At 42.0% G+C, this 25,038-nt stretch overlaps 1 protein-coding gene across 1 annotated transcript in view; it reads right to left on the bottom strand.

The window, feature by feature from the left end:
* ACO1 (aconitase 1) overlaps positions 1-25,038 on the bottom strand; it is a 59,016-nt gene that overhangs the window by 32,837 nt on the left and 1,141 nt on the right. The window contains exons 2-4 of the mRNA XM_067744565.1: positions 5,470-5,588; positions 4,248-4,416; positions 3,058-3,195 (exon numbers count right to left, since the gene is read on the bottom strand). Coding sequence (XP_067600666.1) covers positions 3,058-3,195; positions 4,248-4,416; positions 5,470-5,566 — 404 coding nt within the window. The 5' untranslated portion in view covers positions 5,567-5,588. The remainder of the gene's footprint in view (positions 1-3,057; positions 3,196-4,247; positions 4,417-5,469; positions 5,589-25,038) is intronic.

The following is a 25,038-nucleotide window of genomic DNA, read 5'->3' as shown; positions in this document are numbered from 1 at the left end:
ATGGGTTGAGTCCAAAGAAAAGGAAAGAGCTAGCAAGTATCCAGTCTGTTTGTTCCAAGAACCATCAATTCAGGAGACAAAGCAGTTTTCTCTCTATTCCTGAATTTCTCTGGTTTGGGTATTGGCAATACTAATTTGAGAATGACCAGTTTCTACATTTCTCTTGAGGCTGTATGGAACCCACTTAAATCCCCAAGGAAGCAAATAAACGTTTTTGCTTTTTTTTTCCTTTGAGTGGTTGGTTTCATATTCTTAAATGACTTTCTATTATAAAAACAATAGCTTTTTATTGTAAAAATAAAGAATAGTTACAATCGCTTAGCAGTTTGGCACTTCTCTTTCCAATTTTGTAATCTTTGCCTAGAGTTTCATCGAGCTGAGATCACTCTATACATGCAATTTTTATCTAGCTCATTGAGCCAAGACATGAGCATGTTCCAAATATTATTAAGGATTAAAATATAACCGTAAAGGTTACTTAATAATTTACTTTAAGGATGTACCATAATTTAATAAATCACTCTCCTTTGTTGGAAACCTAGAATGCTTTTAAGTTTTCACTATTATAAATAATACTTTAATAAGCACTATTTAGTCATTAAGCTTTTGCTGAATTTCAGATATCTATGAAGTGTATGTTTAGAAGTGGAAATTCCAGGACAAAGGACATGGCACATTGCTTTCATCATTTCTAATTTGTAGTGCTATCAGCAGTGTATAAAAGTGTCTCCCTCATGACACATTTATAATTAATAACATTTATTTTCTAAACTATGTTGATAAGAGAAAATGGTATCTCAAGGATTTAATTTACCTTTTTATTGCTTGTAAAGTTGAAAAGGCTTTATAAACTGTTTACCATTTGTATTTCCTTTTATTGTGAAATGTCCACTTTCCTTTGCCCATTTATTTGCTGGGTTTTACTATTTTTTAATAGGTTATACATACTCTTTATATATTAGGGATATTAACTCTTTATTGAAAATATTTTTCAAGTTATCTCCTGGTAACTTTGAAGTCATTAAATCTATAGATTTTTTTTCCCCTTTGTTTCATTCATTGCTTCTAAATTTAGAAAGGTTTTTCTTATCAAGACATTTGACACTATATAATTAAATTTTCTTCAAAATCTTTGATGATTTAATTTTTAAAATATTAATGCTTTAAATTATATGAACTGTTCTCTCTACCAAATAATTAATTTTCCCAGCATTGTATGCAGAACAGTTATTTCTTTCTAACTAAAGTTCTATCTAAAGTTGGAAATAATTTTATTTAGTTATACTTCTAGGTTAAGATATCAGCCTTCTACTAGTACCTGGTTGCCCTCCTTGTATCCAGATCCTCGTGTGTAATCTTGCAGTTACTGGAGTGTACTCCTTCACCCCTGACTTTGGGCTAAATTGTGCAACTTGCTTTGATTAATGTGATTGTGAATAGAAGTGATCCTATGTCAGTCCTCATCTAAGCCTCAAGAGATGCTGCAGGGTCCCGCTTGCCTTCTTGAGCCTCTGTGATCACCACATAGCTGCTTTCTCCTTTAGCCTGGGCTCCCAAAGAAGCACACATAGAATGGAGCTGTCCCAGCTGCCCTACCGATGTGCAGTGCAGTGTAAGCAGTCAACCCAGCAAGGCTGGGTGAGGCACAGCTGCCCAACTGCATTCAGCTGAGATCAGCTGAGCTCCCACCCAACTTGTAGATGTGTAAGAAATAAATTCTTATTGTCTTCTGCTACTGAGATTTTATTGGTAGGATTGGTAGGTTGTTGGTACGATTTTAGCAGGAAGAGAGAAGTGGATATCCTGAACAATAGAAGGAAAAAAGGAAAAGGATAGAGTTTATGGACACCCACGTGGAGAGGCAGAGATGGCCAGATATGAAATAGTTACTTGGAATCAAAAAGGAATAAGACTCCAGTGGTTGGGAAAAAAAAAAAAAAGCCAAACTCTTTTAAAGTCAAACACATACTTGTATTGACAAGCTCTCATGGCAGAATTTGTATGTGTTTTTCACCCAGACTTCAAGCTTAAACACAGGCTGTTCTCACCCAAGAAGTAAATAGAAAAAAAAAAAAAAGACTTAATCCCCCCTGCCCCCACCCTGGGGGAAAAAAAAAAAAACTTCAGGGGAAAATATTTATTAAGTCTGAGTTTTCCAGAATATACTTTTTAAAGATTTTTCTTCTTTTTTTAATTTTTTAAATTTTTTAATAGATCTTTATTGGAGTATAATTGCTTCACAATACTGTGTTAGTTTCTGTTGTACAACAAAGCGAATCAGCCATATGCATACATGTGTCCCCATATCCCCTCCCTCTTGAGCCTCCCTCCCATCCTCCCTATCCCACCCCTGTAGGTCATCGCAAAGCACCAAGCAGATCTCCCTGTGCTATGCTGCTGCTTCCCACCAGCCAACTATTTCACATTTGGTAGCGTATATATGTGGATGCTACTCTCACTTTGCCCCAGCTTCACCCTCCCACCCCGTGTCCTCAAGTCCATTTTCTATGTTTACCTCTTTATTCCTGCCCTGCAACTAGGTTCATCAGTACCTTTTTTTTTTTTTTTTAGATTCCATATATATGTGTTAGCATACAGTATTTGTTTTTCTCTTTCTGACTTACTTCACTCTGTATGACAGACTCTAGGTGCATCCACCTCACTACAAATAACTCAATTTTGTTTCTTTTTATGGCTGAGTAATATTCCATTGTATATATGTGCCACATCTTCTTTATCCATTCATCTGTCAATGGACATTTAGGTTGGTTCCATGTCCTGGCTATTGTAAATAGTGCTGCAATGAACATTGTGGTACATGAGTCTTTTTGAAATATGGTTTTCTCAGGGTATATGCCCAGTAGTGGGATTGCTGGGTCATATGATAGTTCTATTTTTAGTTTTTTTAAGGAAACTCTATACTGTTTTCTATAGTGGTTGTATCAATTTACATTCCCACCAACAGTGCAGGAGGGTTCCCTTTTACACACAAAAAAGACTTACACTCTGAGATTTTGCACAAAGCAGAAAACCCAACTATTCATCCTAGTCTCTCACCTTCTGTTGAAATCAACCTGGATGGAATGATCAATGACAAGGTCAGCAGGACAGACAGGGTTTATTTTCTCTGGATTTCCTCCTAACTTTTTCACAGCATCACGCATGGCAGCAAAGTCAACCACAGCTGGCACACCCCTAAGAAAAGGGAGATTAAGCAGAAAACAAATCGGTTAAACAAGTGCCATGGGATTTTTCAGCTTTTGCCTCTGCTGATAATATTGGCAATGGGGCTGTTTCATCGGCTGTTTCATCAGTGGTGCTAACAATGGATGTGTTAGAAAAGTGAAAGTGTCTAAACACATTCCCTTCAGCAGAAATCACATCAGTAATAAGTGCCGCGACTGAGTGGTATCTCTATATGCAATTTTATCCCTGCATTGAAGGTCACAGCCAACATGGTCTAAACAGAGAAGCTGTGGGAAAGCTGGCAATTAAAAACTCTGGAACTTTTTCTGCCATCACTGTTCCCTTTTCATATGGTGGGCTGACAAAGACCTGTACAAGATCACACCCTTCAACTTCAGACCAAATTTAAAGGAATGGATATAATTCAGAAAAGTAGGCTGTGAATCAAATTTATACTAAGTGAATGCTTCCTTTTTATTAGAGAATAAAATTTGGGTGATCTTTCCTCTAAAAAAAATGAAATTTGCTCTCCAGAAGGAATAAAATAACATCATTTCAAAATGAAACGGTAATGTCTCAAAATGAAGCCGTGATAGGGAGCAATTCCTGGGAATAGCAGGATGTGAACAGAGGCTTAACAGCAACACATCACGCCTTGTGAACTACGTATCTCCCCTCATGTGACACATATCAACGTTCCAAGGACAGCTGTTTGAAACCTGGCTCCTTGGGTGATAGGACATAGGGGCGAAAAGATTCCGAGATAGCTCCACTCCATACTGTTTCTTTCAACTTTTGCTAGTACACTTAGGACTAGGATCTTGAAGACCAAGGACAAAGATCTTTGCCACTGGAAAAGGTGGAGTGAGTATGCATCCTGATTTGCCTGAGATTATCTCTTCCCGTCTGGGATGACTGCCCTCTTTTGCTTTCAACCGTCTCTGAATGTTGAGTGAAAAATTATACAGTCACTGTGTTTTTTATTTTTGCTTTTAAGAAGCTTTCTTTAAAGGCTGACAAGGGATGCAGAGAAAAACAGAGTGAAGTGACATGAGGCTCACGTGAAGTCCTGCAGGATGACGCGGGCAGGCTTAAACGGCACTTCTATGTTCTTATGCTGCATGACATTCCAATTTAGGATATTTTCAACATCATTTTTCTTCACCAAAAATTGATCACAGTTCCGAATGGCTGCCTCCAGGAGAACTCTGATAGAAAATGGTAGTTGTCCTAGGAGTAAAGGAGAAAGTATAACAAAACCAAACCCATGAGACATCTTATTATAAGAGCTCTCTAAAGCCAAACTCCATACAGACTTGATACAAGGCATCACAGTATTCTTCCAGCAGGGAAAGAGAGTAAATTTAAACTGATTCCAACAGTTTAAAATATAAGACTATTGAATGGATTTAGGAGACATTCAGTACTAGAAAATACCAATAGCCTAGGCAAAAAGAAAATATTACACTTAAATCTTTCATAATAAATGGTTGCCTAGCCTTGGAATCCAGTAACAGAATTTCCCTTAAGTCATCATGAGAGACACGAGTCTAGATAATTTACTGTATTACTGTTAGCAAGTACACACACATACAGTAGTATTTCTTATGAAACCTAGTGTTTAAGAAATGAGAAGATAACCCTTTTACAATTATTATAATAAGACTAAAGAATAGTCAGATACATCTTTCAAAGGAAATAAACCCCTAAACACCATGTAGTGTGGTCATTGGTAACTCTGTTTTCTAGAATAAAACAATGGTAATTCATTAAGAAAAGTTATTTTGTTTATAAAAGAAATGGTCCATCCGGATACATGACAATTATTTACCAGTATTATCCAGAAAAGGCAAGACTACAAAGGTAGAGAAGCATAGGAGTTGGAATAAAAAAGGCTTGTGTTTTCATCCTCTTCTGCTACCTACATAGTTGTTATTTAATCATATCATTTATTCCCTCTGGGCCTCAGCTTCCTCAGGGCTTCTTATGTTTTTAAACATAACATGATAGGGTTGTTATTCAGATTAAACAATATATATGTACAAACACTCTCTATACTAAATGTTATGTAAATGTTACATATATATAATCATTATTATCTACTTGAAAACGAGCAATGTAAGAAAGGTGTGTATTTGTGTGGTTAACCCAAGACCATTCAGCCATCTCTGCTACTCCCTCTTCCAACTCTCCTAAAGCCTAATTTATTAAGTAGCTTACTTATTATGCAAATGATATTCTAATTACTATCAGAGCACTTACATCATAGAGCCATGTACCTACCATATCTTGAATCCTCCAATTTATTCAAATTGAAGAATTTCTTTCCTGGTTGTGCAGGATCCAAAGGCTCAGCGAGGTGTGCAAATGGGTTGCTCATTATTCCTGATGGCCACGTGTCCCTGAAAAGGACAGAGAACATTTAATTTCTACTCTCAAAGCTGGACCTTATTTATTCAATGAGTGTTTGCCCTCTTTAATGATTATGATACATTCATTTCAAGAAATCACTTATCTTCTCAGAGTAGCGGAAAGGTGGGACATAAATGAATAAAAAATGATATCCTTAGCAAAGAAAGTGGGCTCTGTGAAGCTATTTGTGAAAGCTAGGATTCACCTCTCAAGGGTGCATACAATTCCAAACTTCTTTTGCCTTATCTGTATACAACTTTCCAAAATTCTTGCACTGATAAGTCATGAGGAGGAAGGGAAATGAAGGATGTGTTGCATGGTGAATCTCGAATATGTGGACAGACCTCTGAACTGGACTCATGTTTTGCTTGATAGGAGGTTAAGAGGTCCGGAGCAGGTGACATTGTGCAACCGTGTAAAACTCGAACTCTGGAAGAGTGGACTTGAAAGCAGCTGTTTTCTGTTGTAACTGTCTCTGCAGCGTTTTAAATAAACCTGTTAGTTGGAAGTCTTCCCAACTCACTTTTGAGTTGGTAGCAAGAGTGAGTTCACATCAGGTAATCTTTAAGGTACACTGTGGTGGCATAAATGCCCAAACTCCCCAGATATGTTTGGAGAGGACCCTCTACCCCAGCTCTGGGCAGAATTTCTCCTTATCTTTTTTTTTTTTGCGGTACACGGGCCTCTCACTGTTGTGGCCTCTCCTGTTGCGGAGCACAGGCTCCGGACGCGCAGGCTCAGCGGCCATGGCTCACGGGCCCAGCTGCTCCGCGGCATGTGGGATCTTCCCGGACCGGGGCACGAACCCGTGTCCCCGGCATCGGCAGGTGGACTCTCAACCACTGCGCCACCAGGGAAGCCCTCTCCTTATCTTTTTATAAATTATAAGTGGTGAACAAGAAAGGACACTGTTCCTGGCCTCCACCACACAGATAAACAGCGATTTCAAATAACTATATAACTTAGAGCAAAACACTCCGGGGTGGAAGTCGGAAGACTTGCTTTCTAGTCCTACCCCTTGGGCAAAAGTCTTTTAATCGATCCATTCTCCAATAGTCTTAATTTTAAGATAATTATAGTAGCATTCCCCTATCTAATCCAAGGTTTTTATGAATAAATATTCATAAAACCTATTTTGGGGATGACTGATATGGAATGATCAACGTATTACTATAAAATGAAAACAAAGTACAATATCTTACTCAACTTATGATTGGGTAACACCCTGATAAACCCGTTGTAAACTGAAAATATCGTAAGTTGAAATGCATTTAATATACTAAGCTACTGAACATCACAGCTTAGCCTAGCCTACCTCAAATATTCTCAGAACACTTACGTTAGCTTACATTTGGGCAAGATCATCTAACAAAGAGCCTATTTTATAACGAAGTGCTGAATATCTCATGTAATTTATTGAATACTGTACTGAAAATGAAAAACAGGGTAGTTGTCTGGGTACAGAATGGTTGTAAGGGTGTCGGTTGTTCATCCTCCTGATCGTGTGGCTGACTGGGACTCGTCACAAGAGAGTATTGTACCGCATATCACCAGCCCGGGAAAAGATCAAAATTCAAAATTCAAAGTGTGTTTCTACTGAATGCCTATCGCTTTTGCACCAAAGTGGTCAAAAAATTGTAAGTCAAACCATTGTGAGTCGAGGACCATTTGTACAGAAAACAACTGTTTGTGGGGATAAAAAGTGACAAGTGGGCCTTGTCTCCATAGACAGGCCCATGTCTTCATTGAGACACAAAAGAGACTGGTTCCTTTAAGAGGGACAGCGGCCTCGAAGTCAGGATTGGGAGAAAGACTCAGCTTCATTGTATATCCTTTGGTATTATTTGCATTTTTAACTGTACAAATATAACTGTTTGAAAACTAGTTAAAAACTTAAAAGAGATAGATGATGAGCACACCCACTGTGTCTAAAGTCCAGTGCCAGGCAGTTCTGGGGAGAGGCAGCTGAGTGAGAAGCAACCCCTGCCTTCCTGGAGTTACGAGTGCGGAGACAATAGGATGAGCCGGGCACCGGCAACAGGCGTGAGAGAATGAGAAGGAAGAGTGCAGTGGTCTGCCGAGCACCTTTTTACTGGGAATCGCCTCTTTCCCGTAGTCCCACGAGGTTTTTGCAGGAGCTGCCATTTGGTGGGGGAGAGGGAAGGCTAACTGACTTCTCTAGGAATTCCGGAACTGAAACTAAAGAAAGCCTAGCACGGGATGCTGGGGCGTGCCCTAGATCATCTGCAGTAGAATTACCTGGGGCTCTTTCTTGTTAAAAATAGGCTCCCGAGTCCCACCGCTGAGCTACTGAATCAGAAGGGACTGGGGGAGGCGCCAGGAATTCGACAATCTCCCAGGTGTCTCTAGCACGTGTCCAGTTTGAGAATCATTGCTGGACACCGTGGAGGACCAGGTGAAGAAGGTACACTTGATTCAGAAAGCAGGGAGGTATACCATGGAAAGTATATGTTTGAGAGGGGGAGTGAATCGCAACCAAAATACCACACGGTTCAGGAAGGGGGCCTGAACAAGTGAAGCAGGCAGCACAGGGGCTTGGCAGCCTGGGCAACGTTTGCCCGGCTAAGGGAGCGGCAGCCACTTGGCTCCAGCCGCGGGCTGCATGCTGGAATATGCCAGCCCAGTGTGGACAGAGCCAAGTTTTCAAGCGAGGCTGGCAATCTGGATTTCTACACGAACATTCTTGATTTATAAATGTCAGTAACTAGATTTTTCTAAACTACTGAGTGGGCCTGCAGCACAATGGCCAAACCAAACATGCCTGAGGGGCACTACCTGACCTGTGTTCTAACTTAGCCTGGCAGATGTTTTGGAGGAATGGGAGGTAACTACAGAGAGAAAACTCAGGCAGGAAACTCCGGAAGTGGTAGGAACCCCTCGCTGAACTGGGCACGGTGGGCTGTTCATATCTTTCAAAAGCCTTAAGTCACTGAATCATCCCTAAAGGGGCTCAGTTTGCCAAAATTCTATGGTTAAACCAGTTGCCAAATTGTACCCATATTTGCCATGATGCAGTGAGGACACAGGACACAACGTGTCAGTTTGCTTCCCCGTAACTTATAAATGCCCTGGCAGAACTCTGGAAGCCTTACACGATTCCTGCTGTTCCTACCACCCTACAAAGCCAGCTGGTATTTCAGGATGGATATAGTGACCAGTATGGCTCTTGTAGAAAATGTGTCGTATAAAGCACTCTCCATCTGCCTCCTTTTTTCCTTAGAGACTAGATAATTGTGTAGTTTCACTATATAAATGAAGGAAATTTTACTTGCAGAAGTTAGGAGAGAGAAGAGCCAGTGACTAATTACTACGTATCAGCGCGTGCCAAGTGCTTCATACCATCTTCTATAACTCTGGCAACATCTCTGTAAATTCCAGCCTATCATTACTCCCATTTTACAGCTGAGAAAACTGCAGCTCAGAGAGAGAGATGGAAAAACTCGCCTCAGGGCATACATCCAGTAAGAGGCAGAGCTAGGTTTTGAACTCTGGCTTTTTCCACCAGCCCCTTGGGGCTGCCTCTCCAGGTGTGGCAACTCCTGGTTTGAAGATGGCGCTGGCTGGAGGTCACCAACCAGCCCCCAGAGCTGAAAAAAGCCAGGAGACGCATGGGCCTGAGAAATCCTCCAAGAGGCAGTTCTGAATACTAGAGTTGCCTTTCCTGCTTTCTAGGGGTCACCCAGCACAGTGGCCTGAGCCAGGCATTGATTGTCACATGTCCCTTGCCACTCTGAGCCACAGGTCAGTGGGAAGCAACAGGAGCTATGTTTTTGCAACCCCAAACTGGTTTTGCTTGGAAGTTGGGAAATGGACCTCCCCCCCCCACCACCACCCCCTTATAAGCCTGTTGGGTTCTGGAAATCAGAGCCACTCCACAGTTTCACTCATTCTATCACTCTTGTTTCAAATGACCTTATAGGAGTTCCTAGTGCTTTAGTAGTCCCAAGAGGGAGCCCAAACAACCACATGCCAAGCAGGGTGTGAGGGGAAAGATCTTTGGTTTGGGAACAGTCCAGATACAAAGTAGAATCTAGGCATTGTGAATGTACCTAGGTCTGCCTTACCCTGGCCAGAATCCTAGCCCATCCCCAAACCTTGAATATTACCCCAAATTATCCCAAGATCTGTGATTTTGCTAGAAACGCCACCAACTGGCCAGGGAATCCTGTCTACTTCCACAACCACAGAAAGCACAGACCCCACTGTTTCAATTCCTTTCTTATCTGCATTGTTCCTGCCTTTTTTTCTGTTTTGTCTAATCCCCATTCAATACTAATAAAAGAGAGGAATGAGCAAACAGAGAGGATCTGGGGGGAGAGGGTGGAGTGTCATCCTAGGTTTTTTTCTCTTTTGGAAGAGGGAAGAATTAGTATGCATGGAAATATGTTCGGGTTGCTGCCTCTTGTGTTCCACAGAATAAGGTGGTACTGCATGGAGGCAAAGGAAAAAAATAGAGAAAAAAAGGAAAGAAGGGCAAATGATATCTTTTAAGCAGCGAGTTTACAGCTCACTCAGAACTTGCCCTTCCTGAACACTTGTGTTGAGAAGGCTAGGACTGCTGATACCTGCCTGGCCTCTGAATCAAGTGGGACCCATGGACAGTTCTCAAAGAAAAGGAATCCAAGAAGAGACACTTGCACCATCTCTGAAACCCTTCACTACATCTGTTCACATTCGGAAAGAAAAGATAATTATTTGGTAGTAAAACGGTGTCTCTCAAAGCTAACCCATCCTGAAATACCAGCTGGGTGACTTGGCATGATCCTTACAGATACATTTTGTGCATTGAAGAGTAGGGGTGGGGAAGGGAGTGCTGGACACCAGATTTTTAAAGTAAATTACTAAAAATACTAAATAGTAGGCACAGGCAGGCAGATCTGAGACACTTAACACATGAACTACTCTCCCAGTAAAAAAGGTTGAGGGAGTTCAGTACTGGGGATCCTCTCCAGCCACAGACAGTGTTGCTGCCAACTGACCTTTGGCCTCAATTTAGGACAGTGGCATGTGACTTACTTGGAGAGGCACCTTCACTTGTACATGTGTGGCTTGGCATTGATCCGTCACCACAGGCTAGGGACACTTTGATCTTAGATGCTAAGGAGGTAATGAGGTAAATCAGAGAATGGTGAGCCTACCTTAAAGAACTTTACCTAGGACTACATCAGGGGACCAACATTCCCCTGATGAGAAAATGGAGGCCCTAAAAGGAAGTTGATGGCCTGGGGTCACAGGATTATAAGTGGTAACACCAGGAGAAATATAACTGATTTTCCCTCCAGTAAAAAAGCAAATTTCTGGCAGAGAAAACAAACAAACAAACAAAAACACCTTAAAATCCTTCGTAAGTAGAGTTGAAAAAAGTACTACTTAGGCGTATCACAGTCTTCTGGCACTTTTGTGAGTTAGTTCTATAATCATTCACTGAACTTTCCGTGGTTCAAAATTCCAGAGAACTGACTGACAGCTAAACTTTGGGAAAACAACCTGTGGTTAAGTTTTTAACTGCTCTTGATGACTAGTTTATTCCAAGAGAGGCAGAGGAATGACAAATCAATTCTGCTGATGTAAATATCAGACCCACATACCATTCATATGCAAATGAACACAAAAAAGAAAGATACAGAGTAAAGTTAAGATATATAGATTGCCAACAGGCACACGAAAAGATGTTCAACATTGCTAATCATCAGAGAAATGCAAACCACAATGTCAGTGGTTTTGCAAATGAAAACCACAGTCTCACACCTGTCAGAATGGCTACCATGAAGAAGACCACAAAAAAAAATGTTGGCGAGGATGTGGAGAAAACGGAACCCTCCTACGCTATTGGTGGGAATGTCAATTGATGCAACGACTGTGGAAAAGAGTATGGAGGTTCTCAGAAAACTATAAACAGAACTACCACATGATCCAGCAATTCCACTGCTGTGCATATACCCGAAGAAAACGAAAACACTTATCTGAAGAGATACATGCATCCCGATGTTCAAAGCAGCATTCTTTACAGTAGCCAAGATATGGAAGCAACCTAAGTGTCCATCAACAGATGAATGGATAAAGAAGATGTGGTACATATATACAATGGAATATTACTCAGCCACAAGAAAGAATGAAATTTTGCCATTTGTAACAATTGGACTTGGTGGGTATTATGCTTGGTGAAATAAATCAGAGAAAGGTTATCACTTACCTGTGGAATCTAAAGAATAAAACGAATGAATATAACAAAACAGAAACAGCACAGAACAGACACTTAGATCAATGGGACAGACTATAGAGCCCAGTAGTAAACTCACATACTTATGGTCAATTAATCTACAACAAAGGAGGCAAGAATATGCAATGGAGAAAAGACAGTCTCTTCAAAAAGTGGTGCTGGGAAAACAGCTACATGTAAAAGAATGACATTAGAACATTTTCTAACACCATATACAAAAATAAACTCAAAATGGATTAAAGACCTAAATGTAAGACCAGAAACCATAAAACTCCTAGAAGAAAACGTAGATGGAACACTCTTTGACATAAGTCATAGCAATATTTTTTTGGACCTGTCTCCTAAAGCAAAGGGAACAAAAGCAAACATAAACAAATGGGACCTTATTAATCTTAAAAGCTTTTGCACAGCAAAGGAAAACATGGACAAAACAAAATGACAACCTATAGAATGGAAGAAAATATTTGCAAATGATATGACCAATAAGGGGTTAGTTCATATCCAAAATATATAAACAGTTCATACAATTCAATACCAAAAAAACAAACAACTCAATTAAAAAATGAGACCAGTTATAACCTATGTGGAATCTAAAAAATAAAACAAATTAGTGAGTATAAAAAAAGACTCACAGATATAGAGTATAAATTAGTGGTTACCATTGGGGAGAGGGAAGGGAGGAGGGCAAGACAGGGGTAGGGGTCTTCGAGGTATAAACTACTATGTATAAAATAAACAAGCTACAAGGATATATTGTACAGCACAGGGAATATAGCCAATATTTTATAATAACTATAAATGGAGTATAATCTTTAGAAATTGTGAATCACTATATTGTACACCTGAAACTTATATAATGTTATAAATCAACTACACTTCAATTTAAAAATAAACTTAGAAAAAAGATCAGAAAAATACATTAAAAGAAAATTTTAAAAACAAAATTTTTATGTATTTATTTAGGCTGCGCTGGGTCTTAGTTGGGGCACCTGGGATCTCCGTTGTGGCATGTGTGATCTTTAGTTGCAGCATGTGTGATCTTTAGTTGCAGCATGTGTGATCTTTAGTTGTGGCATGTGAACTCTTAGTTGCAGCATGCATGTGGGATCTAGTTCTCTGACTAGGGATCAAACCCGGGCCCCTTGCATTGGGAGCATGGAGTCTTAGCCACTGGACCACCAGGGAGGTCCCTAAAAGAAAATTTTAAAAATAGATGCTCATTGTGGAAACACTATTAATCAGCTATAAAAAATGAGGTAATCCTACCATTTGTGACAACATGGACTTTGAAGACATTATGCGAAGTGAAATGAGTCAGAAAAAGACAAATACTGTATGATCAGATTGCACTAATGTATAGAAGTAGAACCTAATTAAAAAAAGAAACACAACTCACAAAAAAAAAGAAAATGCAAGTGAACAAAAAGAAGAAAATGAAAGTCATCTCTAATACCATGGTTTGGAGTTTCATTTAACATGACTTAAATGTACTTGGATTTTTAAAAAATGATTAGACCTCACATTGTTTTGTAACTTGCTTTTTTTCCCACTCAGCAGTAGACCACAAACATCTTTATAGAGCCATCATGTGATATTTTATATCACTTTTAACTACACCATAAAAATCTATCATTCAGATATATAATTTATTTAAATCTCTTATTATTAAAATACATAGGTTGTTTCCAAGTACTAACATTCAAATACCGCTTGCAACTTTTGTATACATTTCTTCGAATAGCTCCTTAATCCATTTCCTTAAAATAAACTCGTAGCTCTCAGTTCCTAGAAGTAGGACAGCTGGGTGAAAGGATCGGATATCTCCATTGGGTTGCACATCACCAGGTTGCCAGGGAAAGGCTGTACCAATTTTATGACCCTTCTCTGAAGCAGTGAGTAAATGAAGATAATTTGTCTTTACCTTTTGCCAAACTGAGAGATTAAAAAGCTAACCTTGGGCATTTCTCTAATTGCTAGTGAAGGTGAATACCTTTCCATCCCTCTGTTAGAATCTGAATGTCTTCTTTTGTAAACTCCCTGTCTGCCAGAAAGGGCAAACTGAGGGTCACTAAGATGGCCTCTGGAGACCAAATGTTCTCATCTCCGAGGGGACTTCACTGCACTGTTCCTGTGGATGAGACTCCACTCTGTAGTCCTGGAGAGGCAAGGACTGCCTGTGGCCTCTACCTGATCTTGAGACTTGCTGTCTGTAAGATTCCCCTTTACCTGAAGGAAGCCCTAAAATCTAATGCACAGTTTGCTCACACCCATGCTCAGGTGCACTGTGAACCTAGTTGGTTATAGCTAAGTAAGTGACCAATGAGCTTACCTCACAGGCAGAATCCCCACTGGGGTCAGTGAGCTTTGCTACCTGTAACCCAGACCATTTCCAAGCCCAGGCAGCAGTCTTGCAAATGGGTTTTGTGAGGGAGCCCGAGTACAGCATATGGACAGTACAATGCTAAATCACTGCTCTTGCTAGAGGATCGCCTGGGACTATACCCCAGCTGACAGTCATGATGCCTGTTTGGTACAGCCAGATTTGTAGAGATGTTTGGAATAGTCGACTGATTTTAGCTAAATGCCAACGATCAGATAAAATAAGAGTCACGTTTTCCGGTGTTTTTCCAGCCTTTGGAGTATATAAATCTAAGATTTAGCTGCTTATGCTGTCGGAGTTGAATCTTCTTAGGTAGTCTTATGATAGAGAAAGAGACATGCATATGAATGGGCCCTACCACCAACCACAGGATTTCCACGCATCAGTGGGAAAGAGCAGAGGACAGGCGTAACCCTGGGCAGCAGAATTCCCCTCAGTAATGGGATGGGGAGAATAAAGTTGGGGGGTGGGGTGGAGATTGTGTGTAATCAGTTTCCTGGAGAGTTTGGATAGTTTGAAAGAGGCTTCAGGTGATTAGTTGAGAATCACTGCTCTGTGTGGTCTAAAGTACAGACAACACACCCTCAGAACTGTTTATTTAGGATATCTAAAGACACACAAGAGTAGATTTTTTTTAAATCTATGCTAACAACAGAAAGAGGTTTCTTCTGTATTCATGTGGTTTACCCACCTCTCTTCCTCTCTTCTCACATTTTCCTAAATATACCCTCCCTGAATTTTCATGGCTTCCAACTCCGAAGTTAAAGCAGTATCACTGCATCTTTTAGGGTTTACTTCAGTTCACTAAAAAGATTAGCTGTGCTTCATTTTTTTCTGTTTAAAGAGAAATTAATTGGTCCCACCCCCAAACTGTTGTGTATCTAAACATCATGCTACTTATAAACAACTTTTTGTCAAAAGTGAGATTCCAAGGATGTCTATAAACAAGATTGAGGTCAGAACCATTCAGGCCCTCAAACCACCATGGCTTGTCAACTCGGTTCTTTTACAAAGCGGAGAACTAGAAATATTAGTTCTTTGCTTTATTTGATGCAGACGCATCTGGAAAAATGGAATAGCTGAATAGCTCTGAATTTTCCCAGAGACCAAGTTTCTTTGATCTTCTTAGCTGTTCATAAAAGTATTGAAAAAAAAATACACACACTCCAAAAACAACACAAAAATCTCTTAAATGTGATACTTGTAACCAAAAGAATTTTAAAGCCATAAGTGCAATTGTATATTTTGGGAGAGAATGAAAAAGAAAGAAAGGAAAAAAAAAAAACAAAAACGGAAAAAGAGTAGTACTGTTGTAGGGAAAATGGGGCATGAGAGAATGGTCATGTCCCAGGCCTAGAGTCCTTGGGATGGCTGGCCAAGTGAGTGAGCCATAGTAAAGTGAAAGTGGGTTTATTTACAGAGGTACACACTCCACAGAAAGAAGCAGCCCCAGGGGTGGGATCCTCTTGGAAAGTGAGAGCAGCCCCTGAAATGTGGGGCTGGTTAGTTTCTATGCGCTGGGCAATTTCATAGCTAACGAGTGGAATATTCTATCTTGGAGACGGGGTGGGGATTTCCAGGAATTAGGGCACCACCCACCTTTTGGCCTTTCATGGTTGTCCTCAGAACTGTCATGGTGCCTGTCTGTGTGTTGTTTAGCATATGCTAATATATTACAATGAGTGTATAATGAGGCTCAAGGTCTACGGGAAGTTAAATCTTTTGCCATCTTGGACCTAGTTGGTTTTAACGAGTTTTTGTCGTATCCTCAGGATATGTCATTCTTTTAAAGGTTGTGCCTTGCCCCTGTCCCTCCTGTCTCAGTGCAGAAGGAGGGTCTTAGAGAAAGAATGACTTTATGACAGTATAACCAAATCCATCAACACATTTTTCTTGGGCACTAATTAATGCAAAGTGCACTTTACACCACAAAAGTCAACAAGACTCTGCTTTCAAAAAGCTTTGCCATCACACAATAACTTGTCACTTTTTGCTAAAATTTTAAGTTATCAGTCTGTTTTCACTAACTGTTTTGTCTCATCCTGGACCACTGACCAGAATGCTCCACATATATTCCTAGAGTTCTAAAAAGAGCTATAACAGTTTTTAAATGATTCAGTTTCATTCTGAATAAGCCACATAACCTTTCTGTGCCTCAGTTTCCCAGTCTGTAATATAAGGTTACTTGATGATCTAAAAAGTCCCTTCTGGGTGAAAAAATTCTGTTTCATTCATTCATTTGTTCAACATATATTTATGTTAACTGCGTAACATGTGCCGGGAACTGTATTAGGCACCAGGGATGAACTTGGGAACAAAATTGACAAAGCCCCCTCATGGTGCTTCCATTTCAGTGGAGGTAGATGGACTAAACAATAAACAAACATAGAAGCAGAACGTCAGACTGTGACCAGTTCTGTGGATAAAGCAGGACAGGGCACTAAGGAGTGTCGCCGTGAAGGGTATCAGGAGATCAAAGAAGGCCTCACTGATATGGAGCCACTTGAGAACGAGCTTGAAGGAAGTGAGGGGGCAAGCTCAGCGCAATCTTGAGGAGGGGTCAGATCATGTGCAAAGGTCCTGAGGTGGGTCTGAGAGAAGGCAAGGAGGCCAGAGCAGAGTGAGCGAGGGCAGAAAAGGAAAAGATTGAGGTGGGGAGTGGCAGAGTCAGCTACTGTAGGAACTCTGACTAAGGACAAACTACAAAGTACTCTCCTAACTTTACACTTGGTTTTAATTGTACATTTCCAACATCAGAATTTAGGTTTGGTAAGATATTAACTCATACTATGAAAACATTAGGTTGCCATTTAAAAAGTAGCTACTTCCTGAAATCTAACCCTTCTGTTTCCCTGAACTTCATTAAGTAACACTGGAAATTTTCAGGATGTATCATAAAAATGATCATGACTCACTCAGCAGATGTCCATAGCCACTGCCAAAGGTAATGGTCAGGATTTGGGGGACCAGAGCCGTGACCACGGCACTGTCTGATCAAGCAGCCCCTGCCCCAGCACTGTGCTGTGCTCAGTGGCCAAGACAGCACAACATCATATGAAATTTCCAAAAGAGAAAACTTCCCTGACACATCCTTTAAGCTCATTTTAAATTAACTGCAGTAGCACAAACTCCAAAGAACAGAAATAGTTACCTTTATTTTCTGGTATCGCTATGAACTAATATAAACAGAGTTTCACAAAAAGTCTTGCTGAACTTCAGATTTATCATTCCAGAGATGCACTGAGAAAGGAAAGTCTTTGTGGGGTCATGAAACATTTGTCCAGAAAGTAAAGGAAGAAGCAGGGCAGGACCCCCTCAGAACCAGGTGTCCTGGCCAGTCCTCAGCTCCTGACCTCATCCTCTCCTCTTTTTTTTTTTTTTTTTTTTTCGGTACGCGGGCCTCTCACTGTTGTGGCCTCTCCCGTTGCGGAGCACAGGCTCCGGACGCGCAGGCTCAGCGGCCATGGCTCACGGGCCCAGCCGCTCTGCGGCATGTGGGATCTTCCCGGACCGGGGCACGAACCCGCGTCCCCTGCATCGGCAGGCGGACTCTCAACCACTGCGCCACCAGGGAAGCTCCATCCTCTCCTCTTTAAGGCCAGTCCTCAGCCCCTTCTCAGACTGTGGGTCCCCTACCCTGCAGCAACCCACCGTTGCCAGCAGGGCTTCAAAAATGATGCCTGCAGAGCCCCGAAGTCCTACTGCATCTAAGTCCTAAGAGTAGGGGGTGCGAGGGGGCAGCAACTGTAGTTGTTACTAGCATTACAGAGCAGGCCTCGTCGATAGCCATCCTTTAAGAGTGGCGTGATTTCCTCAAGCTCCAAACTCATTTCGTAGATCCTTGGTAACAAACTTTTCTAACTCAAATTTTAGAAATTAGAAAGAGTGTCACCACGAAAGGCTGGGTGTCAGGCTGCCGGAGGTCTCACAGGGCAGCATTTCTCTTCATGAATTCACCATGTTTCTGAGGTCATCTACCCCAACCCACTTCAGCACTGCTCAGACCCAAGAATGATGACTCGTACTAATAGAGTTCCCAGAAGCTTGTGGTTTAAGCCTACATTTCTTGGTTTTCGAGAAGAAAGGCAGCTGCCGGGAGGACCTGAAGCTCCTGTTTTCTGACCAGCACGTTCTTTCCCCGCAGTGGTATAACCATGTGGTTAGGAGCTGGGAAGCTGCAGCCAGACTACAGGCGTGCTGAGAGGGAAATCAACCCAGATGGAGGGAACGTCCATCTGGCCTTAAGCCCAGCTCTTAAGCAATGATGCTCTAGTCCCATCTCAGCGCCCCACAGAGTTGCATGGCATCTACACGCAATGGCCATTTCATTGGGTCAAAGATGTGACAAGTAATAGAGCAGCATTCGACCATGACACATCTACTACCTGGGCCTCGCCGGCTTGTCTAAGAAAAGGGACTGACCCAGATTCATTCATACATTTGACATTGATAGACACTGATTTGACATTGATGGGAAAAAGAGATGAGTCCGCTTGCTCTTCAGTCACACACAGACTGGTCAGGAGTTTAAGAGACTATCAAGCAGTCCATGCTACAGCAGCAGTGGATGGAGAGCGATAAAGAAGCACCTAGGGGTGCTGGAATTCCTTCGCGGTGCAGTGGTTAGGGCTCCGAGCTTCCACTGCAGGGGGCACGGGTTCCATCCCTGGTTGGGGAACTAAGAGCCTGCACGTTGCACGGTGCAGGCAAAAAAAAAAAGAAGCATCTAGGGATAGCACCTAATCCAGCATGGGAGGGGGTCAGGAAGACCTCCGGGGACAGGCACGCCATGCACAATCCTTCCAGAACTACACTGAGGGAAGGAGTCGGGGAAAAAATATTCCGGGCAGAGAAAACAGCACATGTAAAGGTGCGGAAGGGCTTCCCTGGTGGTGCAGTGGTTGAGAGTCCGCCTGCCGATGCAGGGGACACGGGTTCGTGCCCCGGTCCGGGAAGATCCCACATGCCGCGGAGCAGCTAGGCCCGTGAGCCATGGCTGCTGAGCCCGCGCGTCTGGAGCCTGTGCTCCGCAACGGGAGAGGCCACAACAGTGAGAGGCTCGCGTAACGCAAAAAAAAAAAAATGTGCGGAAGCGTGACCCTGTGGGAGCCATAAAGCAGTTCTGTGTGGACGAAGGACAGGGCTCACGACGGGCACGGTAAGAGGAGAGGGAAAGGGAGGGGCGGGGTCCACATCATGAGGGACCTCGCAGAAAGGCTCGGGTTTATCCTGAAGTCAGGGAAGCACATTAAAAGATTCTAAGCTGGAATCTTCAAGACCTGATTTGATTTTCAGAGATCACTCTGGTAGTGGTTAAGAGCTGACTTGGGAGAAGGATGCTAGATGGGTGTCAGGGAGGCAGGTTATGGTGCTATTACAGTCATCAAGTCGGAAGAAGGGGGCAGGGGCAATAAATCCCAGGGAGAGTTAAGAAAGGAGAATGGACTGAGGGTGGGTGAGAAAGAGAGATCTGGGATAGCTCCTCTGTTCCTCATTTGGGCAAACTGGCAGAGCCAATGACCACAATGGGAACCGGGATGTCGGTTTTAGACATGGGGAATTTGGGATGAAGAGGAACAGCAGGCAGCAGCATATATGTGCCAGGAGCTCAGGAGGTCTGGGCTGAGAGAAGTTTGGACAGGCATTCTGCCATGAGTGCTATATCACTCCATAGGCACTGCAGCCTGCTGACATGTGCCGAGTGCCCGTGGAGTGCCAGATATCTTATCCACATTGTCTAATATGGTCCCTCAGCAACTGTGAGATAGGGACTACCATCCCATTATACAGATGAGAAGACTGAGGATCAGAGAGGGTAACTTGCCAATGCCCTGTGGCTGGTAAGTGGCCAGATTGGGAGTGAAACCCAGGGCCCCTGATGTCAGGGCCAACTTCCTCGCACCCTGCTGCTTCCAAATAGGCATAGCATTTTATAGCCACTCCTCATCCCAAAACCCACATTCACCAAATGGATTAAAAAAGTTAAATCGCACTTTAAAACAATCTTCAAACTCTAAGGTATATATGCGAGGACTAGATAGTCAACCTCTAATTTCCCCTAAAATATCCTTGATTTTGGCAAAATTTGTATGACAGATAACTTTTAAAGTATGGGTTGATGTCAAAAACCCATCACCAGGCATCACCAACCCTTAAAATGTAACTGATTCCTTGTCTAAGCAAATAAGGCTTTTATGAAACATAGCAATTCTGAAGACCAGTCTGGAGGCTGGTCTTTATCCCACCACTATTATAGAACTGTCCTGCACGTATCTGCGTAGCTCTTGCATGTAACCGACTGTCCACAATGATTCGTTTCCTTCTCCGCTTCTCAACCAAAAATTCAAACCTGGCAATCCTGTAGGAGGACACCGTCTTCGACTAACATGCCTTCTTCATGAATTAGGCCACAATGTGTACAATTTGCTTTGTAATTTTACAGTAATGGTCATGAAAGGATGACGAGGTTAAGGAATAATTAAGTGTTCCATACATGTCAGTCTGAGCAACAGCTCAGGCAGATCACACTGTTCAAAGATGGGCTTCCCCAGATTTCTTCTTAAGTCACGAAAAGAGAATGAGAGAGAACCCCAGCAGCACGCACGCACAGCAGCCTTGCCAATTCATCAGAAAGTGGATTAACTTCTACGACAAAGACTAAAGCAGAACCTGAGGAATCTGGGAAGTGATGCGCTCAGAGAGTGTGATATCACTTTGATAGTTCTACGCAGTGGGATATACATACTTACTTCGAGAACCTGGTCTGGCTCCCAAATATATGTAGTGCTTGGAGAGAGAGAGTTTCCCGTCTTTGCATGTTCCCAACATCCAATCCCAAAGCCCTTTGGTTTCCAATCTACACTTAAAATCAGACTCTGCCACTTTCTGCCGTAGACAAGATTCACTCTATCTGCCTAAGCCTCAGTTTACTTCTTTGCAGATTTAAGGCAACAATAGCTGCCCTGCACTGCCCTGCCCAGCTCACAAGGGCCACTGTGATAATTAAAGGAGGCAATAGATGAAAAGATAGTGTACACTGGGAGCAACTCTATACCTGTGAGCTGCCGTTATTCATGAGATTGATACCAACTTACTTCATGGGGCATGTGGACCCTAAACATAGCCAGTTTCTTCTACTGAAGATTTAAACCTACATCTTAAAACATAATAGATATTCTAATGTTGTCAGAGTCACTCTTCCCTACCAAGGGAAAAAAAGCATTCTAGAATAAGAGAAGACCTAAACGCTCCAGATATATGTGGAAAAAATGACAAAAGACCATAAAGACCATTTTCCTCAAAAAAAAAAAAAAAAAGATGTCTTCTTTATACTGGCTCAAATTGAAGATTTTTTTTGTTGCAGTACTTTAAAATCTTTAAAAATCTTGCAGGTGAGATTAAAATGTCCGTGGTCCTAGGCAATATCTGAAATTTTTCCTTTGAACATAATGCATTTCTTTTGTAATCAAAATTTTTCTCCAATGAACTTAATCAATTTAAATTAATTTAGCATCTATTTCTTGAGCATCTTCTTTGCATTAAGCATTTTTAAGTAGCATAGGAGAAAGAGAGATAAGGAAAATCTTGTTTTACACGAAGATTATGATCTAAGGAGACTGAGATAAGCTCACAAAGAACTATAATATGCTAAGGGTCATAAGAGAGGTCAGAGGAAAGTGACAGCTATAACTAAGGGAGTTGAGAAAGGCTTAACAGAGGAGAATTGGAAGAAGGAAAGAGGGAAGACTGATTTAGCCTAGAAGGCAGAGAAGAGAGGAAATGTAGAAGCAGAGAAGGGGGACCACACAGCAAGTGTTCAAAGTCTGCCCGGGGGTTCGGTTGTGCTGACATTAGGACAGAAGTTTTAAGATTTTGTTAAAGCAGTTAGTACATGCTTGTTACTAAAAGACATAACAAAGATACTTTGTTAGTTTATACAGTTGAAAATGAAGATGCTAACTCCTGGAAGAGGGAAAAAAAGAAGTGAGTTTGAGGAAAGGTCCCGATGAAAAAGATCGGTCAAATGCTAATGTTCATAATTGTTGAAGCCAGAGGGGGGCGTATACTCTCCACTTCTTTGGATGTCTGCAATTTTCCATTAAAAATGGCTAAAAAAGAAATGAAGGCCATTCAGTCTAGTCAGCTGATGGCTTCTCAGGTGATGGTGCTGATCCGATAAGAACATTCTAACCTCTAGGTCAGTTGGAGGGAACGGGCAGGGCTGAGGCTGCAACTGACTCCACAGGCAGAAGTAGATACTGCACAACATAACTAAGGGCTGTTTTCGGTTCCCCATGCCTCTCGCTCCATACTTCTTTCTCAATTTCCCACTGGGAGGAAGGGAGTAGCAGGGGTCTGCTACTGGCCAAGTTGGTGCTAATTCAGTCTAAGAAAAACGAAGCCAACTATGTTGCCCTCAATGTACAAATAACTGTAGGAGTTATTTTTGGTCAAGTCAAATTTTTTTTTAATTTTTTAATTTTATTTATTTATATTTGGCTGCGTTGGGTCTTCGTTGCTGCGCGTGGGCTTTCTCTAGTTGCGGCGAGGGGGGGTCTACTCTTTGTTGCGGTGCGCAGGGTTCTCATTGTGGTGGCTTCTCTTGTTGTGGAGCACAGGCTCTAGGTGCGCAGGCTTCAGTAGTTGTGGCGCGGGAGCTCAGTAGTTGTGGCTCGCGGGCTCTAGAGCACAGGCTCGGTAGTTGTGGCACCCAGGCTTAGTTGCTCCGTGGCATGTGGGATCTTCCCGGATCAGGGCTCGAACCCGTGTCCCCTGCATTGGCAGGCGGATTCTTAACCACTGCGCCACCAGGGAAGTCCGGTCAAGTCAATTTTAATATTTGTTTAGTACTTGCTAGAAAATATTAATAAGCAAAGTGAAGAGAATTAAAAACCCACTGTACCCCGCCACCAAGAGAAAAACCACCCAGCGTTTGGCACATCCTTTGCCTCTGTCCACGCGTGTGCACATCTGTACATACACGCACATGCTTTCTCTCCTCGTCACGGTAGGATCACAGTCTTGGGTAACATGTTTTTCAATTTTAAAACTGTACTTCATGGCATTTAATGAAACAGCGTTTTACAACATCAGTTTAAGGGCTGCACAGTAGTCCATTAGAAAACAGTCTGATCTGTGTGGATGGACCTAGAGACTGTCATACAGAGTGAAGTAAGTCAGAAAGAGAAAAACAAATATCGTATATTAACACATATGTGGAACCTAGAAAAATGGTACAGATGAACCAGTTTGCAGGGCAGAAATGGAGACACAGATGTAGAGAACAAACATATGGACACCAAGGGGGAAAAGTGGCAGGGGGGTGGTGGTGTGATGAATTGGGCGATTGGGATTGACCTGTGTATACTGATGTATATGAAATGGATGACTAATAAGAACCTGCTGTATAAAAAAATAAATCAAATAAAATTCAAAAATTTTTTTTAAAAAGTCTGATCTGGTGCTTCTAACCTTGGACAGGGGCTTACGTCAAACAAATATTGTTCAGTAAAATGCTTTGGTCTGAGAGGGCTCTCTCTCTCAATATTACTTTGAGTTAATATATACTAGTATCATATATACTAGTTTAGAAATAGGATGCAGTAATTTGTTTTAGCAGGAGAGAGGGAGTGATGGTAACATTCTAACAGAAATAATCCTATCTTCCTTGAAAAAGTATAGGTTGTTGGGATTTTAGTTTTTTGTTTTGTTTTCAGGTTGTAAAAGCAATACATGAATGCTGCAAGGCAGGCAGACATATGTTACCACAAAGAGTAACAAAGATAATTTCCCTGCCTTCCTTCCGACTCCACTGTCCAGAACTGGCTACTGTTGATAGTTTGGTATGTCTGTCTTCCAAACATTTATAAGGCTAAATATGTGTGTAATTTCTATCTGGAATTTGTGCTGACAGAACAAGGAGCCACAGAAGTAATCCAGTGAGTGATCCCACCTACCACACAGCAGCATGCAGGGCACTGGGCTCTGGCAGAGGCTGAGGAAGGACCACTCACAGGGACACCCCTCTGAAAGTGGAAAGTGAAAGAGCACCAAGGCTGGGTGCTCTTATTCACCAGTCATATTCCAATAAACTCAAGGCTGCTCAACCACAAACAGAAATTATCATGGAGGACAGGAAGGCAACAACACGCCTCCCTATTCTTTTGCAAATCACTTCTCAAACACTTGCAAACTCTCACACAAACCCCTCCACACTTGGCATGGGGTCCCCATGGGCACGTCTCCGAATGCCTGGGTCCTGTGTGCCACATCACTGCTACAGTCTGGACTTACGCACAGGTCACCTCTGCAGGAACAGAAATAACCAAAGGCATCTGAGAGCCTTGCCAGTTTTCAGGAGGCCAGCAGGGCTCATCATGCCTTATGTGGGGACCTAGTTCTTGGTTTCCAGAGTGGGGTCAAGCTTGGTTGCAACTACCAGAGGTTAACCATCCATGCATGGTGTGGTGTGTGTTCCCATTCAGAGGAAGGGTCACAAACAAGAAGCAGGCCCAATGATTTAAGCCTCTGAAGCATTTCCTACACCGGTGGCTCTCAAAGTGTGGTGCAGGGGACTCTAGGGATCCACAAAGTCAAAACCACTTTCGTAACAATGCCAAGATGCTATTTGACATTTTCACTCTCACATTTGCCGGAGTACACAGTGGAGTTTTCCAGAGGCTATATGACATGTAATACTGCAACAGACTGAATGCAGAAGCAGATATAAGAATCTAGCTGATGAAAAAGCAAATGAAAAACAAAAAAGGAATCTAGCTGCTGTCTCTTAAACCTGACATTAAAGAGATTTGCAAAAATA

Source organism: Pseudorca crassidens, chromosome 7, assembly GCF_039906515.1.
Source record: "Pseudorca crassidens isolate mPseCra1 chromosome 7, mPseCra1.hap1, whole genome shotgun sequence".
Lineage (NCBI taxonomy): Eukaryota > Metazoa > Chordata > Mammalia > Artiodactyla > Delphinidae > Pseudorca > Pseudorca crassidens.
The sequence above is the reverse complement of the archived record's forward strand: the minus strand, read 5'-3'. Positions and strand labels throughout refer to the sequence as shown.